General features: G+C 39.9%; 1 protein-coding gene across 8 annotated transcripts in view; it reads left to right on the top strand.

Annotated features, from left to right (window-relative positions):
- Positions 1 to 16,013, top strand: part of CDCA2 (cell division cycle associated 2) — a 53,650-nt gene that overhangs the window by 15,258 nt on the left and 22,379 nt on the right. For all 8 annotated transcript variants that reach the window (XM_072796230.1, XM_072796226.1, XM_072796223.1 and 5 more), the window contains 6 exons: positions 49 to 199; positions 1,925 to 2,121; positions 3,946 to 4,030; positions 9,649 to 9,857; positions 12,110 to 12,194; positions 12,627 to 12,880. In XM_072796230.1, the coding sequence (XP_072652331.1) occupies positions 49 to 199; positions 1,925 to 2,121; positions 3,946 to 4,030; positions 9,649 to 9,857; positions 12,110 to 12,194; positions 12,627 to 12,880 (981 nt within the window). The remainder of the gene's footprint in view (positions 1 to 48; positions 200 to 1,924; positions 2,122 to 3,945; positions 4,031 to 9,648; positions 9,858 to 12,109; positions 12,195 to 12,626; positions 12,881 to 16,013) is intronic.

The raw sequence follows: 16,013 nt of genomic DNA, 5'->3' as shown, positions 1-16,013 counted from the left end.
GTGTTCAATTTCATTTATAATACATTGCATGTCTCTGTATTTTAACAGGGCAGTCCTGTACTATATCGGAATGTTAATTCCTTAAGGGAGCAAATGTCTGCCTTCCAGTCAGCTTTCCACTGCATAAAGGAGAATGAAAACATGACCGACCCTCCTGGATTCTCAGAGGCAGAAGGAGAGTTCAAGACAACAGGCTCGAGTGAGTAGAAACCATGCAGTCAGTTTGGACTACTGTATTTATTCAGAGAAGCCTGTGCGGGATAAAAAAATTTAGTTCCACAGTGTGAAGACAGTCTTTTCTGAGCAGAGCTGTATTTTTAAATGGAGCCTAACATTTAAAATTTGGAAAATTTCACACAAAAATTTGGATTTCTGGTTTGTCTAGAAAAAAACCTGATATCAAACAGTCCCAAGCCTGCATTTCCACATGGCCACAGTTGAGTTTTAAGTGTTAACATGTCAGAGCTGGTTGACTGTTTCATCTTTAGAATAAGGACATGTGGGGATCCCTGGGTGGCGCAGCGGTTTGGCGCCTGCCTTTGGCCCAGGGCGCGATCCTGGAGACCCGGGATCGAATCCCACGTCGGGCTTCCAGTGCATGGAGCCTGCTTCTCCCTCTGCCTGTGTCTCTGCCTCTCTCTCTCTCTCTCACTGTGTGCCTATCATAAATAAATAAAATATTAAAAAAAAAAATTTAGAATAAGGACATGTGGCAAATTGGAGCATTCAAACCTTGATTTTTAGAGGTTTATTATTAAGTTTGGCAAGCATTTCTATGAATACCATACACCCAACTGTGATGTTATAAGCAGATATATCTAATCCGACATCTTAATAGCCTGTCCTATTCTCTACCATAACTTTTAGATTGTAATTCATTTGGTTATTTTGTCCTGTCACTTTTGATTTTCCAATCCTAAAGCATTTGAAAAACCAGAATTAGACAAAATCTTGACCTCACCATAATCATCATAATTATTCCTCTGGTGCTTTGCACACTGAGGTTTCAAATGATTTTGTTTTGGTTTCTTGAACCATCTTCAGGTGCATTTCAACACCTCCTCTTGTTCAGTGTGCACACCATTATTCAAGACAAGTCCAGTTCATCTCCTCCTCTGGCCCGTGACCCACTCCAGCGCACTTGTTTGTAGTTTGTAACTTACCTATCTTTCACTTTTGACCTGCATTTTAAAATAATTTACTGACCTGATTGCTATAGTTCTGCAGGTGACTACATTCACTTTTTGTAGCTAAGAGGAACTGAGGTGCATTTTGGCTGTATATTTCAGAAAATCATACACAGTCAAAGCAGAACCGGTATTAGAACATAACTACATCCGTTAAAATGTTCAAAAGAGGGGCTCCTGGGTGGCTCAGTTGGTTAAGTGTCTGCCTTCGGCTCAGATCATGATCCTGAGGTCCTGGGATCCAGTCCCATCTCAGACTTCTTCTCTGTGGAGAGCCTGCTCCCTCTTCCCCTCCACCCACTCATGTGCACACACACACACTCTCTCTCTCTCTCTCTCTCTCTCTCTCTCTCTCTCACCCTCTCTCCCTCCCTCCCTCCCTCTCCCCCTCTCCCTCTCCTTCTCTCTCCCTTCCTCAGATAAATCTTTAAAAAGTTCAAGAGAAAAGGCCTCATTGTAAATTTTAAAATAGAGTGAGATACTCTATCAGAAATGGAAATGCATATTAGCATATCTTTGTACATTTTTAAAGTCTAGAAAAAAAATTTAATGTTTACCTTTTTAGTAGTGTTGCTCTCTTGCCTTTCAGTTAGATTTCTTCTGAAGAGAAAAATGTACTTTTAATTGATAAAGCGTTTAGACTCAAGCATTACATTTCACTAAGATTATTTGTAACGTTTAAAAGTGAACATTTATGCCTGCCTGCATTATGTTTTTATTTTGTTTCGTATATATAGCCAAAAAGGAAAGTCTTGGTGAATGTCAAGAGTCTGCATTCCGTGCAAACTTATCATCCAAACGTCGAAGGATATGCTCTCAGAGTAACGTTGATGAAGATCTAAGTGATGCGGTTCATCTGCAGATATTCAGTAGTGCCACTTCCAATGCAGGCAAAATGTGTGCTGTTGATTCTGCTTTTGCAGATTTTTCTGAGGTAATTCACTGACCAGAATCCTAGGAAAATGAAGCTTTGGTTTCTGGCTAGACAGTTTTAAGACTGTCAGAAACTTTTTTTCAGTTATGGTACCTGGTACTTAGATATTACAGCAGAGTTTTAAGTTATACTGTGTATGTATGTGCGTGTGTATTTCTTGTCAGATAAAAATCTGTTGTTGTTGTTGGTTAGCTTATTGATTATTTGACGATTTTGATTAGTATGTTGCTTTTCGTTATGAAAAACACTTTATGAAACTACTAAGCTCTCTGGTCTTCTGCCTGTGAGGTATTGTTCTAGATACTGATGGTACAACAGAAAATCATGGTCCAGCCCTTGAGCAAATTTTAGCCAGCTGGAGGAGGCAGACACAGGAGCGGTTATTTACACTTAACTGGCAGATGAGTTGAAGACTCTATATGGGCTGTGCAGCTCAGGTCTGGGGGTCTTACACTTTGACCTTTTCTGCCCCTAAGTGGTTCAGTACTGGCTGGGAAGCAGGGTGCTGTTTAGCCATTCCTCCTTTGTTCTGTTCACTTCTTTCAAGTGGCAGTAGGGATTTTTGTTCCCTACTTAAAGCCTGTCAAGATTATCAAAAGACGATAAACAACATAATTAAATACTACTATTGAGGATCCCTGACCTTCTCATCACATGTGAATGGGAAGCTAGTTCTCATCACTGGCTTTCCTTGCTTTAGTTCTGGTATGACCCAGCAGATTCCCGTATCTTTAGTGAGAGGAGACACCTGACACCAGCAGATCTGAAACTATTTTCTGTAGCTTCTCTGTCACAAAGATTCAGTACATATCCTGTTGATCTTATTGGACTAATATAATAAATGTTTGATAGTCATTAAAGATTTCTCAGGGTCTAATAGGTTTCACTTGGGAGTCACTTATAATCTCTGCTCCCTCTGTTTTTTTCTAGTTGTTATGAAATCATCCAGCAAAACCAATAGTTTCTCATCAGAACTTTGATTGTTTGGACATATATTACGATTTGAAAATGGTGTCCACGTTATTATGAATGTGTTTTCTATCCTAGCCATTAATAGTTTTTCTATCCTAGCTATCGATACCTTGATTAATAATGAACGTTTTTTCATTATTTTTTTAAAGATGTATTTATTTATTTTAAGAAGGGGGCAGGGGAGAGCATGAATCCTTCCCATTCATGGGCAGAGGGAGAAGGAGAGAGTATCTCAAGCAGGCTCCACAGTGAGCGGGGAGCTCAGCATGGGGCTCGATCTCATGACCCTGAGATCTGACCTGAGCCAAAACCAAGAGTTGGATGCTTAACTGACTATACCACCTGGGTGCCCTAATTTTTCATTATTTTTGTGATTTTTCCTCTTTAAAATCCATCAATATAGTTTTCTGGACTTCAGACAGTAAGGCAACAAAAGTGTGTCCTATAAACTTTTCTTAAGGAGCTGAAATCTGGGGATGCCTGGATGGCTCAGCGGTTGAGCATCTGCCTTTGGCTCAGGGCGTGATCCCAGAGTTCTGGGATCGAATTCCACATTGGGCTTCCTGCATGGAGTCTGCTTTTCCCTCTGCCTATGTCTCTGCCTCTCTCTGTGTCTCTCATGAATAAATAAATAAAAATCTTTAAAAAAGAAAAGCTGAAATTTGTTTGATAGGATGTTTAGGCTGCAGTTACAGTGAATACTGTGTTTTTAGTTCAATTGCTGTGGACTTTCATAATAATCAGCTAGGTCATGATTTGACATCAGATTTCCAGATAATCTCTAATGCTTACAAAGATCTCCATACTCCTGTAAGTAGTAAGATTTAACATTTCTTTAATTCTTCCCTCAAGAAATCTTTTGAATCTGGCTTAACACAGTCCGGATATTTAGTTGAAGAGTCTGTTTCACTTCTAGAGCTCACAGAGGCTTCAAATGGTAAGTATTTAATCTTTCCTTAGTACTTGTGCCAGTTGATCTATGTGCTAAACTTTGGGGAAACTGAATCCATGCCCTATATTTTAGGAGCTCTTGGTCTAGTTGGAATGTTTCAGAATTCCTGTTAGAGAATAACTTTTTTTTTTTACTTTGACTGCCACTGATAAGAAAGTGAAATATTTCCAAGTTGATAGAATCTGTTGTAAAAAACAGGATGTCTGAACGCACAAGTGTATTTTGTAAGAGAAAACACATGCGTTGTTTTATTTTTTGTTTTGTTTTCTTGTTTTATTTTGTTTTTAAGTGTGGAAAGGGACTAGCGTTTATAACTTTCTCTGAATCAATATGCTTGTATTGAGTGAAAGTCACCAGTTAAGGTATTAGGTTTACTTTCAACCCACCTGTGTCTTTATCTTTAAAGTAAGACTTACGGATATATATAGACTTCTCCCTTGTTCTCTTCATCTACCTGTTGATTTGTAACCCTTATCTTTCCTTTAGTAAACTGGCAAACAGTAGTTCCCTGAATTCTGTATGCTGCTCTGGAAAAGTTAAAAGAAGAACATTAAGGAGGAGGTCCTGAGAACCTCTTGATTGATAGCCATTCTGTCAGAAGTATAGGTAACAATCTGGACTTGTGACTGACATCTGAAGTCTAAGGAGGAGGTTGTTGGAACTCCAGTCTGTAGCATGTCAGTCAGAAGCACAGGTGACAGCCTGGCACTTGGGGCTGGCATCTTAAATTGGAGGTAGGGGACACTCTTCTAGGATTGAGCCCTTAACCTGTGGAACCTGATGCTATCTCTGGGTAGTGTCAGAATTGGGTTGAATTCTTGGATACCCTGCTGGTCTAAGATAAGAATGCCTTGGTGGTATTGTGTGTTAGAAAATCCCTTCCCCCCATGTTGGAATTGAGTCCTGGAACCCAAAAAAGAGTTGTTAGGGGAAATAGATCTGGACAGTTTGTAAAGTTCCTATATCCCATCCACCCAGCCACATTTTTTATGGTCATTTACAGTATAGATATACTCTACATTACTTTTCTATTCATTTTAAGTCCCACAGTGTTTTTCCTTGACACAGTCACGTGTATTGGGAGCGGAATCTTTTATGATTACCCAGATAGACACCATTTCTGATGCTCTTCATTCCTTGGTGAAGATTTGAGTTTCCCTCTGCTGTCATTTACCTTCAACCTGAAAAAGAACTTCCTTTAGCATCTTGTAATGTATGCCTGCTCCGACTTAATTTGAATCATAAAATGGATGGGTCACAGAGCCAGGTTTATAAACTGGTTACCCAGATGAAATAAAATAGTCTTACCTTCATCATTTCTTAACAATTCTCTTGCTTTCCTCCTGTGGGACTTCGTCTTAAATGACAGATTCTTTGATAGTAGTTATAGAATGTATGAGGTGTGGTCATTAAAAACCTGTCACTAAATAAGACACCTCCCTCTACAATCTTTTTCAAGTGGGAACATCACAAGAGCCAACATATCCCATTTTAACACCTCACTAGGCTCTAAGCAGAAATACTGTATGACAGGAAAGAAGAGCTTTGATTAAAGGAGTCTGGTCAGCACCAGTTTAGCACTCCATGTGCTAAACTGGTTTTTTAGTGGCACCCCAGAATTAATTCTGCCCCAAATAGTCCACCTTTCGGAAGGGTGAAAAGATTTTGTAAAGGAGGATAGACGACACTTGGAGGAGGGCTTGCAGAGGAGAACCCGCAGGATAGCTCCACGGTGTCCTTGCCTACTCCACTTCGTCTGTTTCACCCACCTAGCTGGAACTCCGACCCAGAGACCTGTGTATCTGCTCTGTTCCCACCCCACATATGTCTGTGCAGAGTCTTGTGTGTGCTGATAGCCTCACCGCATGTTTTGTCTCCCCAGGGAACCTCAGTGCTGCCTGGCTGTCCCTTCTGTTCCTTGATCACCTCATTTTTGTACCTCCTCTTTTCTCTCGGGCTTCTAATCCTCTAATCCTCCTTCCCTTCCCTTTTTTTTTTTTTAAGATATTTATTTATTTATTGCAAAAAATAATTCTTCAGTGTAAGCATGTTTCATGCAGTATCTTTCTTCCATATCAACATACATGCACATAATTAGATATCATTCAAAATTGAACTGGACCTCATGCATTTGTATTTGTTAAATCTGGCGGCCCTACTCATGAATGACTGATATAAGTTTCTTGTGCCTCTTTGTAGTCCATGGCTGCTTCTGTCACCAAGAGAACAGATGTCAGAAGCAAGTGGCCTGGGGCAATCCCCACCACACTCGTGCCTCTCCAAACAAGTGTGCCCCTCCCTTTCCTCCTATTATGGTAGATCTCCATGCTCTGATCCAAGGGTAATCCCTTCCCTCTTCGAGGACCTTCTGCTTGAAGTGTTTCCTCTTCTCCTTTTTTTTTTTTTCCTCTTCTCCTTTTAACACAATGTGCTATATTATCTCCCATCTTCAATTGGCCTTTGTCCCAGGTTTCCTTTCCAGCCAAAACCCCATGTCTTTGCTTTCCTCTATAGCAAAGCTCCCTTTAAGACCAGGTCATGCTCAGTCTCCTAGTCTCCCATTCTCTCTCTCTCTCTCTCTCTCTCTCTCTCTTTTTTTAAGATTTTATTTATTTATTCATGAGAGATGCAGAAAGAGAGAGAGAGAGAGGCAGAGACATAGGCAAAGGGAGAAGCAGGCTCCATGCAGGAAGCCCGATGTTGGACTCGATCCCGGGACTCCAGGATCACGCCCTGGGCTGAAGGCAGGCACTAAACCCCTGAGCTACCCAGGTATCCCTTCCATTCTGTCTTGACCCAGCTCCAAACAGGCTTTGGTCACCAATAGCCTCCTTGCTATCCCAGTAGTTCCTCTCAATAGAACCTCTTCTCGGGGTCCCAGCGTGGCAGGCAGAGCTGCCTGGGCATCAGGACACCATTCTCTCATGTTTTCCCTTCTTCTACTGATCATTCCTTGTCTGTTTTCTTTATTTCTTCTCTTCCATCCTTTAACTTTTCAACACTTGAATGCCCTGGGTTCAGTGCTCAGACTTTTCTTCTCTGCACTCACTCCCTAGGTGATTGTGGGTATTCTCACAATGTTAAATGCTATCCACAATGCTGTTGACTCCGAAACTTAAATACCTCTCTTTGGCCTCCTCCCTGAACTCTCAGGTGCCCAATTGCCTTTTCCTGTCTCCACAGGAGTGTCTGATGAACATCTCAGACTTAACATACTCAAACAGGTCTCAATTACTTTTCCTTCCCAGTCTGCTCATCTTTTTTTTTTTTTTTTCTCTTTTTTCATCTCAAAAAACGATACTGCCATTCACGCAGTTGCTTGTATCAAAAACCTTGGAGTAACCTTGGCCACCTCCCTTATAAAGGTTAAACTTCAGGGGGCCCCTGAGTCACCCAGTTGGCTAAATGTCCGGCTCTAATGTTGGGCTCAGGTCAGGATCTCAGAGTCCTGGGATTGAGCCACATGTCAGGCCCCACACTCAGTGGGGAGTCTGCTTCAGGATTCTTTCTCCCTCTCCCCATGCTGCCGCCACCCCCCACATGCACCCACCCACCCCCCCAGTACATCTTAAAAAAGAAAAGAAAAAGTTAGACTTTTGATTAACAAGTGCTGTTGGGTTTATCTTGACGATCTATCAAATGTCTAACCGCTTCCTACTCCCTAACTATTATCACTGTGGTCCAGGCTACCATCTTATCTTGCCTGGATTATTTTGTGTCTCCTCTTATGTGATTTCCCTCCTTCCACCCTGGTGGACCCCCCCCCTTCAGGGTTTTCTACATGGCAGCCAGGGTGCTCCTTTTAAAATGCTAGTTACTATGTTATTCTCTTTCTCAGGATCTTTCATTGACCTCCCACTTACTTACAACAGTACCCAGTCCACACCTGACCTAGTCTTTAGTCTTCTCTTGGAGCTTCTTAGCTCTCTTCTCTTTGCTTACGCTGTTCCAGCCACAGTGGCTTTGTTCTACCTCTGTGTGTTGGTATAATTCTGTCTCAGATCTCTGCACTTGGCTTTTTGCATGTAGTGTTCTTCCCTAGATACATGCATGGCTCACTTCCTCACTTCATTCAGGTGCCTGCTTGATCCCTGAACACCTCAAAACAGCAACTTTCCCCTCCCACCTTATCCTACCACATCTCCTTAATTTCTACGTTATTTCCTTTAAAGGCATATATTACTACTTGTTAACTATACACTTCTTTAACTTTTTATTTTGAGATGACTGTAGAGTCATTGGCAGCAGTACAAAATAATATATAAAGGGATCCAGTGTTCCCTTCCCCAACGTTCTGCCAATTGTAACATCTTGAGTAGCAATAATAGAGTGTCACAACCAGGAAATTGTCACTGATACAATCCATGGACTTCCCCCCTTCCCCCCAGATTTCATCAGTTTTACCTGCACTTATTTGTGTTTATATTTAGTTCCATGTACATTTATGACATATAAACTTAACGTGACCACACTGCAGACAAGATAGAGAAAGGTTCAGCATGGGTCCCTCACACTATGCTCCCCTTCGTTAGCCATCGCTCCCTCTCTCCTACCCCTCCTGTGTTTTTTATGGTCCGTTTATCACCCAAAGGCTGGGGGCCTTTGTGTGTTTTGTTCATCATTGTATCTTTAGCACCTAGAAAAGAGTGCCTGTGACATGATAAGTGCCCAATATATATTTGTTAAATGTTGATCGTAAAGGAAGTGCTCTCTTGTGAGGAAAAAAATATACACCAGTAAGCCTTGTCTTGTTTGAGGGCATACACAGCATATACCAGTTTCGATTTAATTTCTCCTCACATCCCATCTTTTCCCTCCCACCACCCTTGCGGGCTGAAATCCCTCTGACTCCAGCAGTGAAATTGATCATCATTCATTGCTCAACTCATGGTAGTTTTATGGTGCGAGGCCTAGGAGTCTTGAGTAAAGGCAGACTAATAGCTGTTTCATGGGCATTTTCTTGTTTTTGTTTTTTTTTTTTAATTCATGAGAGACAGAGAGAGAGGCAGAGACATACATAGAGGGAGAAGCAAGCTGGTGGGAGAGGAACCTGATGCAGGACTCGATCCTAGGACCCCAGGATCATACCCTCAGCCATGGGAAGACACTCAACCACTGAGCCACCCAGGCATCCCTCATGGGCATTTTCTTAAATTTGTTGGGTGGCCAAAACTCCTTGCTCACCTTCACCCACCGTAGTTAGATTGTGGCCATGCCATTTCTCTTTATGTATCCAAATGAAATTCCAGATGTTATTCCCTAAGCAGGATATGTTAGGGTCAAATTTTTTCTTTCCTTTTTTTTTTTTTTTTTTAAGATTTTTATCTATTTATTCATGAGAGACAGAAGGGGTGGGGGTGGGGGCAGAGACACAGGCAGAGGGAGAAGCAGGCTCCATGCAGGGAGCCTGATGCGGGACTCGATCCTGGGTCTCCAGGATCAGGCCCTGGGCCAAAGCCAGATGCTCAACCACTGAGCCACCTGGGCTGCCCAGGGTCAAATTTCTTATAGCATGTTAGTCTCTTGGCAAAGACATATTTTTGCTGTAGAACAACCTGATTCAGATGTCTTCTGCCTCTCTTGTTTACATGCTTCCTTTGAAGGAGTCAAGGTTGCTGAGTGTATAGAGGGCAAAAGTTCAAGTGATGCTCTTCCACCTGACAACTTTATAGAAGTGAGTGCAGACCCAGCTCCTGAAGTCAGGTCCCTGGTCTCTCCACTGTGCAAAAAGGACGTTCCATCCTCTGAGACCTTTGTACTTCGTTCTGTGCTGAAGAAACCCTCTGTTAAGCTGTTTCCAGAAAGCCTGCAGGTAAGTTTAGATCTACTTCTCCTAAAGCAAATTGAATAAAAATTCATTTTGGCTTAAAACAATTCTTGTGATATGTTGTATATGTCATACTGGTTTAAAAGAAGCTATCTTGCCCTAATGTTTTCCCCTCCTTTTCTTACAGCACTATGCAGAGATCCTTCCTGCCTGCCTGCCTTTCTACCTACCTACCTTCCTTTTTTCTAAACTCAGTATGGAATATAACTTGTAGAATTTACTGTGGGTAGCTATATTTTGAGTTTCAGAGTTATTGATGTGTGAGTCTGTTAATTATTTCCACCTAAAATATTTGGTCTTAGAGATAGCTTTTTTATAGGCATGTACCTTTCTCTAAACTGAGCTAGTATGAGCTAAGAGTAGGTTGGTGGGAATTGGCTGGAGCTTACTATTAAGTCCTTCCTTTTCTTTCTTTCTTTTTTGTGCCTGTACATGCACACAAACTATGGTGGGGAAGGGTAGAAGGAGAGAGAGAATCTTAAGTAGGCCCATGCTCAGCACGGAGCTCAAGAGAGATTATGACCTAAGCCAAAATCAAGAGTCAGATGCTTAACTCACCGAGCCATCCAGGTGCCCCTTATTGAGTTCTTTCTACAGACAGTTCTGGTATATCATGTACATGCAGCACTGGTACTCCAAGGAGCCCAGTGCTGCATTAGCCCCATTCTATATAAACTTACGCTTGAGGCTGTTAAATGAACCCAGGTAAATCTGATAGTGAAATCCATGGCAGGCTGTAAATGTTGTGAAAGGTTGAGGGGGTGGCCTCTGGAGTCCACATGCCTGATTTCAGATCCTCACTCTGAAGTTTAACAAGTAGGCAGATTATTAACCTTTTTGTACCTTGGTTTCCTTATCTTTGAAACGACAATGTTAGTAACTACATTACATGGTTATTTGAGCATTTTAACTGGGATAATAATTTGAAATTAGCACAATGCCTGTCAAATGAGAAGTAATTTTTTTTTCAATCCGTAGACATTTAAGTATAGAACCATGCCTATACATCTTTAAAGCCAAAATGAACTAGACTACCTTCTATCTATCTACATGAATAGTTAATGGTCAATGGCTGTTTAAATGTTTAATAGTTTTTCTGGTTAAAGAGCTGACGTGAGTCTCTGCAGCACTGCTCATTCATATCTTGTATTCATTTTATCTTCTCCTCAAACAGACTTAGCATCTTCATGATCCAAATAACCCTTACTGATTAACAGCATTACATAGCAAACATCAAGTCCTACCACTAAAATTCTATGAAGATTTTTATAATCCAAGGTTTGTGGGTGTATACAATTTGAATTGTTTGCTAATTTTCATGGTGGTTTTAATTAAAGATAGCCTAAAAATTCACAAGAATTTTATTTTCTAAGCTCATTTATTTCACAAATACTGATATGGGCATTCTCCTCGTCAGGAAAATAAAATGGACTTGAGAGAGAGTTGCTCAAGAAGATTGGTTTGGGGCAGGACAGTTGCTTAGAAATGGTGCTGCTCTTGGAGCAGGTGCTCTGGAGAAAATGAATAACTCTAGAGAACAAGGGCTGGTCCGGGATGTAGGAAGCAGATGAGGATTTGGAGGTGACTTATGGACCCCACAGCCCTGGCTCTGTCCTGCTTGACTCCAGTGGGCCTGTGTTGAGTTTGGCCATGTCTGGTGCTTTAGGACTTGCACTGTCCCTTCCTCACCAGCTTGCCTACTCTATCATCTTTTGCTAAGTAGAGAGGGACAAATACTATCTTCTTTTCTTGTTCCTAACTCAAGAATATAGTAATGTGGATGAGAGGTTTACATATTTATCAAAAGTGCGAGTTACGTGTTTAAAAATAAAACACCCCATTATGTCATTTACCTATTGTTTTCTTGTTTTTGTGCAATTCTTATAACTGTAGTTAGTCTGCGTCGTCTGGCACCATTTGTGTGTGGCTAGTATGACTCTAGCCACTCAGATTTTCCATAATTTCATTTGCCAGATTAAAAATGATGAAGTGAATTTAGCCCATATTATGGATTTCTGTTCTTTAATTTTGGCCTAAAATACTATTTACTGAACTAATGTTTAGGGCATCCAGTTTTTCTTTGTGGCTCATCATTAACCCCAAACCATTATGAAAGTGAATGTAATCTGCAATGCTAAATAGTATCTAGATCTTGGCAGAAAAAGAAGTTCAAGTTGTCGGTTCTTAATGACTGTGCATATGCATTTATATGTGTAAAATTTTTCATTGATATTTAGGAACACTGTGACAATCTCTGTGATGATGGGACTCATCCAAGCTTAATCTCAAATCGTGCAAACTGTTGCAAAGAACAAAAAGCAGGTAAGAAATTCACATTTATTTTGAAGCCTGAGGATATCATTTCCTTGTGAATCATTTGATGGTAGTATGTGGTATTTTCAGTGATCTGCTAAATGCCGTGGTGCTTCTCATATTCTATGGGAATGGAGAACAGTTGGTTGGAATCTCTTTGGAGAGTTTCACAGTCGGTCTGTCCATTTTGCCTGCCCATTTGTGCTTAATGGTAACACTTGTAAAGGAACTTATTATTCCAATTTTGTAAACTTCTAAGATACTTATGCAAAATTTACTTTAAAATCTATTACCATATTTTAGAACTGCTTCCTTTTCCATTTTGAATTTATGTTTTCTACAAACTATTTTCTATTATAAAAGCTGTATCTAATTATGTTAAAAGATTCTAGCTTATGCATTTTTAGATAATTCTTTTATCTACTCATTTATTACCTATAGAAGGTCAAGAAAATTGTAAAGTGCCAGCCTTTCTAAATATCAGGAAGAGGAAGAGAGTTACTTTTGGAGAGGATCTAAGCCCTGAGGTGTTTGATGAGTCTTTGCCAGCAAATACTCCGTTGCGAAAAGGAGGAACACCTGTTCGAAAAAAGGATTTAAGTAGTATCAGTCCCCTGCTACTTGAGCAATCACCACCAGTTCCTGTGCAGTTGCAGTTATCACAACCAAATTTTGATGACAAGGGGGAGAATCTTGTAAGTGTGAAAAATGTGGAACAAACTTGTTTATATTTTCATCAGACCTCGCCTGTTTTGTGTGAACAATAATTATGCTTTGAAATCATGCAATGGACTAAATGATGTGTCATGGTAGAAAATAATGTGTTTTTTTAGGTAGGTTTTTTTTCTCTTTTTTTTTTTTTTTTTTTTACCCTGTGCTCATCATGACAAGTGCATGGGGTATTAGCTGTGTTCTCATACTTGCATGACTCCTTGTACATGGCATATTTCTTGGAACCTAAATACCATTGACTGACAATGTACCATTGTTTTATGGACCACCAAGAAAAGAGGCTAGAAGTTAAGCTGTCACACACCATGAATTGTAAGCTGCACTCAGGTTTCAGAAGTGGGAAAATGTGAAAGAGCAACAACCTTAGAACTGATATGCTGTAAATATAAACTTTTCCCTCTAAGATGAATTTCTGTAGGTAGAATTAATTGATGAAAAAATAGGAATGTTTTTTACCTTTTTAATACATATTGCTGAGTATCCAGAAATTGTACCAATTTGGACTTATATACTTATATACTTATATACTTCAGCAGTATAAATGGTTTTATTTTACTAAACTTTGTAAACTTTGGGTATGAACTTGTACTTTTTAAAATAGCTTAATAAGAGAAAAAGATGACTTGAAAATTTAGTTTCCTAATGAGGTTTGAACATTTTTCATGTTTATAAGCCATTTGAATTTCTTCTCTAGAGAATTGCCTATTAATCTTTGCCCGTTTTTATATTGGAACCATCATTCATCCTCTCCCTTGCCTTACACTTTGGAATAAGAATATTCCACTTTTAGCCAATGTGGAGTAACAGGGACCTAATTTATGTTTTCAAGAAGAACAACTAAAACAAAACAAAACCCAAAATATACAAAAATGGTTGTTCTGAGACACTGACCATCAGGATGGGCAGGATAGTGACAAATGAGGCAAACTGCATGAGCCCCAACTTAACTGCCCAAGCTGGGTGTCCAGGCCACAGCACAGGAGGGGTTTACCTGGTGGAGCCTGGCAGTTTCCATGAGCTGAGAAAATGGAGTTGGGAGTCTGGGAAAGCAGAGAGGCTAGAGCTCATGGCAAAGACCAGAAAGGAGATTGCTGCACAGAGAGCTCTGGAGATCTGCAAAGGTTTTCACTGGAGACTTAGCTGAGCAGCTAAGTACTGGTCAGTGCGTGCTTGTGAATAAACTGCCTGAAGCCAGGGAAAGGATGACCTAAATGGAGCAGAGGAAACAGTCCCTACAGCTACAGGGAAGAAGGAAGTGTTACCACCAACTAAGTGGTAGAAACACCTTATATTTCAGAGGGCATCCGATACTCAGGAGCATATTGCCTCACTATTAGAACAGAATTAGCTTAGCAAGCTTTGAAAGGACACAACTTTACTGCATTGTACAACTTAGCTCAAAAACAGCAAAAGTATCCAGTGTCAAATAACATTAAACTCAAAATGTCTGACTTTTCAATAAAAAACTAATGGACATGTAAGAAAAGATACCCCATGATGAGGAGGAAAATCAGTCAAGAAAAGTAGATCCAGAAATGACACATGTGGTAGAATTTATAGACGAAGACATTGAAAAAGTTACTTTAACTATCTTTGATATGTTCAAGGCGGAGGAAAGATTGGACATGCTGAGAACATGAAGGATACAGAAAAGATCCAACCTGAATTCTATACATTATAGTCACTGAAAATTATAATCTGCTGGAAGAAAAATATGTTGAATGAGAGTAAGCATATTAAAGACTCCAAAGGAAAGATTAGCAAACCTAGAGATGTAGCAATAGAAATTATTCCCCATGAAAGAGTAGAAACGACTAAATATAAATGAGCAATTGGTGAGCCTAGGACAACTTTAGGTGGCATAATATGCATGTAATTAGAGTCCCCAAAGAGAGGAGAGATCAGAACAGAAAAAAATACTTAAATGGCTGAAAATTTTCCAATTTGATAAAATCATAAACTCACAGATCCTAAAGTTCAAATTCCCAGTGCAAGAAATATGAAATTGTACACAAAGACACATCATTGCTTAGAATCCATGATCAATCAACAAACACGAGAGGCAACAGAACTCTCATTAGAAACTGCTAGCTAAAGGACAGTGCAGCAGCATTTACTTGGAGCAAAAAAAGCAAAACAATAACAGCAACAGAACTTGTTAATCCAGTGAGGGATCCCTGGGTGGCGCAGCGGTTTAGCGCCTGCCTTTGGCCCAGGGCGCGATCTTGGGAGACCCGGGATCGAATCCCACGTCGGGCTCCCGGTGCATAGAGCCTGCTTCTCCCTCTGCCTATGTCTCTGCCTCTCTCTCTCTTTCTGTGACTGTCATAAATAAAAAAAAAAAAAAAAATCCAGTGAAACCATCTTTCAAAACAAAGGTGAAGGACAGGCTTTTTCCGACATCTGGAAGCTGAGAGGATTCATTGCCATAGCAGGTTAGCATTAGAAGAAATGTTAGAGGAAGTCCTTTGGTTAAAAAAAAAAAAAAAAATTCCCAATTCAGTCTAAAAAAGGAATGAAGAGCACTAAGGATGCTCACTCATCTTCAGTGGGCAGATTGTAACAGACTTTTAAAAAATTATTATTAATCTCTATAAAAGATTGTTAAAACAAGAATAATAATAGCATGTGTTTTGGTTTATAGCATATGTCAGTAAGATCTACAACAGAAGTAACATGGTATAGAGTCTGGGAGGGGTTTTTAGGGTGTACATAAAGTGGTGGGAGTTAAACATGTATGCTGTAAACCCTAAACACGACAAAACAACAAAAATATGTGGGATGCACTGAAGCAGGCTTAGAGGGAAATAATTAAAGTCTGTATTTCAACATAAGAGACGTCTCAAATTAATGATTTCAACTTCCACTTTAAGAAACTAATAGAAGAAAGCAAATTAAAGCCAAAATAAACAGAAGGAATTAATAAAGACAAATGCAGAAATCAATGAACTAAAAAAATTGAGGAAAGAATCATCGAAATAAAAAGATAATGCTTTAGAAAAATAATATGGGTAAACTTCTAATCACACTATTCAGGGGAAATACTCAAATTACCAATATAAGGAAAGAAAGGTGGTTTGACCACATACTCTAACA

This window comes from Canis lupus, chromosome 24 (assembly GCF_048164855.1).
Source record: "Canis lupus baileyi chromosome 24, mCanLup2.hap1, whole genome shotgun sequence".
NCBI classification, from domain to species: Eukaryota; Metazoa; Chordata; class Mammalia; order Carnivora; family Canidae; genus Canis; species Canis lupus.
This window is presented reverse-complemented; position numbering and strand designations above follow the sequence as displayed.